The sequence below is a fragment of the Formica exsecta genome, unplaced genomic scaffold, assembly GCF_003651465.1.
Source record: "Formica exsecta isolate Colony F162 unplaced genomic scaffold, ASM365146v1 scaffold172, whole genome shotgun sequence".
Classification (NCBI taxonomy): Eukaryota; Metazoa; Arthropoda; class Insecta; order Hymenoptera; family Formicidae; genus Formica; species Formica exsecta.
In genome coordinates, this window is record NW_021849037.1 from 17,316 (window position 1) to 21,576 (window position 4,261).

General features: G+C 31.5%; 1 protein-coding gene across 1 annotated transcript in view; it reads left to right on the plus strand.

Annotated features, from left to right (window-relative positions):
• LOC115233356 (osmotic avoidance abnormal protein 3-like) overlaps positions 1 to 3,988 on the plus strand; it is a 21,096-nt gene extending 17,108 nt beyond the window's left edge. The window contains exons 5-8 of the mRNA XM_029803720.1: positions 1,208 to 1,590; positions 1,740 to 2,254; positions 3,123 to 3,447; positions 3,704 to 3,988. Coding sequence (XP_029659580.1) covers positions 1,208 to 1,590; positions 1,740 to 2,254; positions 3,123 to 3,447; positions 3,704 to 3,812 — 1,332 coding nt within the window. The 3' untranslated portion in view covers positions 3,813 to 3,988. The remainder of the gene's footprint in view (positions 1 to 1,207; positions 1,591 to 1,739; positions 2,255 to 3,122; positions 3,448 to 3,703) is intronic.
• The last annotated feature ends 273 nt before the right edge of the window (positions 3,989 to 4,261 follow it).

Below are 4,261 nucleotides of genomic sequence, written 5' to 3' on the forward strand. Positions count from 1 at the left end.
AAAAAATGTTACAGGACTTTTCTGTTCAGTTTACTGTGCTCTACTTGCTCACGAGCGTTGTCAAGGGTGCTTTGGGACACCCTGTATATATATAATATAATAATATATATATACAATACATATATAAGGTCCCATATAAAGTGTTACAAGCCAATAACTCTAAAAATATTTGTCGAATCAAAAAGTTGTTTATGAGAAAGTTTCATGTATTCGAGGGATCTTTCTAACTGTGTAAACATAAAGTTGCCCCCTCCCTCTCCCTTTAAGAGGGACGGGGGTAACTTTTAAATTTCAAATGGAACCTCCTATAAAATGTTACATATTTGGATTCTATGGGAAAAAACAAGTAAGTTTTATTTGAAACATTTATTTGAAAAATGTTTTTATCAAAAGTTATAAGCATTTGAACTTTAAAGTAGAGTGCATTTAAATTAATGTTAAAACCATAAATTAAATAAAAAATCATAGTTTTTCTATTTATTTATTTTATTGAATGTTTGAATTGTTATCTGTTCTCATCTAAATACTTATTAACTCTTTCTACAAAATTTTGTCTAGCCTAACCTAACCTAACCTAAATAACCTAAATAACATTTCTGGGGTCATACTAGCGCAAGCTTTGTAGAAAGAAATAAGTGTTTAAATGAGAATGGACAACAGTTCAAACATTTAATAAAATAAACAAAAAAAAACTATGGTCTTTCATTTAATTTATGGTTTTATCATTTTGAATGCACTTTACTTTAAAGTTTAAATGCTTAACTTATAGAAGCATTTTTCAAACAAAAATGTTATATAAAATTTACTTGTTTTTTCTCGTAGAATCTGAATATGTAATATTTTATAAGGGGTTCCATTTAAAATTATTTTTGAAGTTATCTCTCGCCATTCTTGAAGGAGGAACGAGGGCGACTTTATGTTTACGTAGTTAGAAAGGCCCCTCGAAACTTTCTCATGAACAACTTTTTGATTCGACAAATATTTTTAGAGTTATTGGCTTGTAACATTTTACATGGGTCACCCTATATACATTAATATATTGCTTTCTCTATAAATTCTATGATTTTCTATATACTTTATGATAGTATTTAAATATTCTTTTTAAAAAATTCTATTTAAAAATGTAGTTAAGTGACGCAATTCTTATTAGCATCATTAATACAAATTATATATAAAATATAAAAATAAAAGAAAATTATAAATAAAGGTGGAGAAGCTGAGAAAAGAATGCGAAAACTCAAATTTATCGGCTCAGAAGCTAAAAGAAGAGCTAGAAGCCCTAAAGTCTCGATATGAATCGGGATTAAATGTGATGAACAATGTAGATAAGAATGAAAATCTCAATCAAGAGATTCAAGAAATGGATGAATCGGATAAGGAACGAATAGAAAGAAGAAGGAAGAAGAGAGAGGCAGCTTTGCAAGATGTATTAAGAAAATTGGAAAAACTGACGATTGGCGGAGAGGAGATCGGCAATGTGGAGCTAAAGAGGAGAAGAGAGAAAAGAAGGAAGAAACTGGAAGCTCTTGTAGGGGCGCTGGAAGCTAACGACGCCAATAGTAGTGTCTTCCAAGTCTACGGCCAACTCAGGTTCGTCAATTCTCAATGCGTTATTTGATGCTTAACTTGGAATCGAGCAAAAAATTCAATTTGTACTTTTTCAATTGTACTCAAGAGTTTCAATTTTATTTTATTAATAATATGACACGTATAATTTACCGCTATTTTTGAAATAACAGATCGACAGAAGATGCACTGAAAAGGATGGCAAAGCGAGTGAAACAACTAGAAGCCGAAGCGGCGGATCTTCAGGCATCTTGGGATGCCGAGCGCCGCGAACTTCTTCGAAGAGAATTATTGACATCTCAATTATGCGATCTTATGATACCTTATCTTCGTCCGGGATGTCCCTTTCGAGATCTTACAGCAGTGAGGGCGGCGGCAACCTGGTGCGACGAATTAGGACGATGGCGATTACCGGACGTGTCTCCTCACATTCCTCTACCTCCAGCCGCTCCTGTAACGCGGGGGGATATTCTTTATTCAACTAGAATTTCATCTAAGGCGGATCTCAATAATAACAGTAATAACAGCGGTAACAACGATGAGGACGAGGAGAGTGATCAAGATAATAATAACGAGGGAAATAGTAAAGGTATGGAGAAAAAAAGGGGTTGGGATGTCGTGGATACTTATTTCCGAAGAAGTAGAGTGGATACTCTCTTGGCACACGCAAGAGAAGCAAAAACTTTCGGTAAGTATATTATACAGTACGTAATATACATATATATATATGTTTCTCTTATTACACATACACACACACACATTTTTATTTTATCATTCTAAAAAAAGTATTCGAGAAATTCAACAGTTAATAAATAAAATTTCGGGTTTGTGTATTGGATTTGTTAGGTTAGTATTTTTATACAAATGTCTTCAATGGATAAATGGATAATAATATATAAAAAGTTTGATTTGTTAGAGATTTTGAAGAGAATGTTTAAAGTTTTTGTTAAGGTTTTATTATAATTTGGATTTTGTAATAACAGGGTGTTTACATCCTGGAAAAATCTAGAAAACCTGGAATTCTTAGGAATTTCGTTTTTACCTTGAAAAATCAGAGAATTTTTTTGGAATTTTATTTGATCTCAAAGAATTTTTTGCAAAATTCTCTCTTTTATTATTTTGTTCTTATATTGCAAGCATTGGCAATCTGATTGGTCAATGATTGTGAATTATATATTTCAATTTGAATATATTATAAATATACAGGGTGTCCCATTTTAACTTTCACATCTCAAAACCTGTAAGTTTTAGAAGGAAACTTTTTAGACAAAAGTTGTTTGGTTCTGAGGGGGAAAGAAGATAGGAATATTAGTTAGATCTTGGGTGGCGTTGTTAAGTTCATATCAAGGTCACGTTGAATTTTTTAAATTAAAACCCCTATTTTTTATTACATATTCTTGTAGCCTTTGTCAAGATATTTACAAAACACTATAATAAAGTATTTTTTCATTAAGTATTTTTCGGGTTATTTTATATCTTAATCTGACATATTTTGATATAAAAAATAAGACACCCTAAATAACTAATAATAATAACATGAATATATATATATATAGAACCGGGGAATCGTCTGAGCAGATCCGGCGGCTCGGAAGATTCGATGCCGATTGCAGGTAGCAGTGGCTATCTGCAGCTAAACGCGCTGAATTTACAAAGCAGCGCGCCGGTGCTCGGCAACAGCAGCTATAATCCGAATCAGCGCAGATCGGCGATTCGCGGTGGCTGGGTTAACGATGAACAACCTACTCGGCCTATCTACAATACTTTTATCAACACCACGAAGAAGCCTCCTCCAAGGATACTGGAAGCCTTACCTTCGTATCCTCACGACGATGTGCCTTTCAATCGATCGCCTGTTCGCCTTAGCAAGGAAGAGTTGAAGTAAGTAAATTTAAGTAAGTTGATAATTTTTCTTTTTTATTCTGAGAGAATTTGTTTAAATTTTTTCTTTAGTAGTTTATATATATTAATTTACTAAAAATTTTCTGGAGTTCAAATTTTTAATAAATTAAATAGATTTTGTACATAGAATACTTTGACTAAATTTTATTTTAAATACAATTTAATTTTTTATACTAAATAAAACTGCATTTAAAGTAAAATTTATATATCTATATATATATACTTTTGATGTTAGGGTGTCTGACAATGAACGAAAAGTGTCGTCGAGATTGCTACGCAACAATGATACCTTTGCCTGTCACCATCCGTTCCACGTCGAGCACGCCTGCTCGCCAACTTATTGATGATCTACTTATAATTTTTAACCATACACCAAATATCTTGGCTGTGCGTGTTAAAAAAGAGACTAGGGGAATTGTGCGGGAAATATATAAAGTACGTTTATTCAAAGGTGCTTTTGGGAGAAAAGATAACATAACATTTTTTTTTTTTTTTTTAATCGGTTTTTATATTTATTAAGCAATCAGTCATTAGATGAGTTTCGCCATTAATTATATAATGCTCAATATTAAGAGAAAATATATATAACTCCAAAAATTTTTTTCTTTGCTGTAAGCTTTATCTTTGCAGATAATAAAAGATTTCAAATAGAATTTAATAAAATTTGTAATTAAGATTTTTAATCAAGCTTGAAATATTTTTTTTAATTTGTTAAACAAAAATAATTAATAATATAAGAAAGCGTTATTAAAATAATTAATAATTCCAACTCGGTTCACTGATTCAATACAAT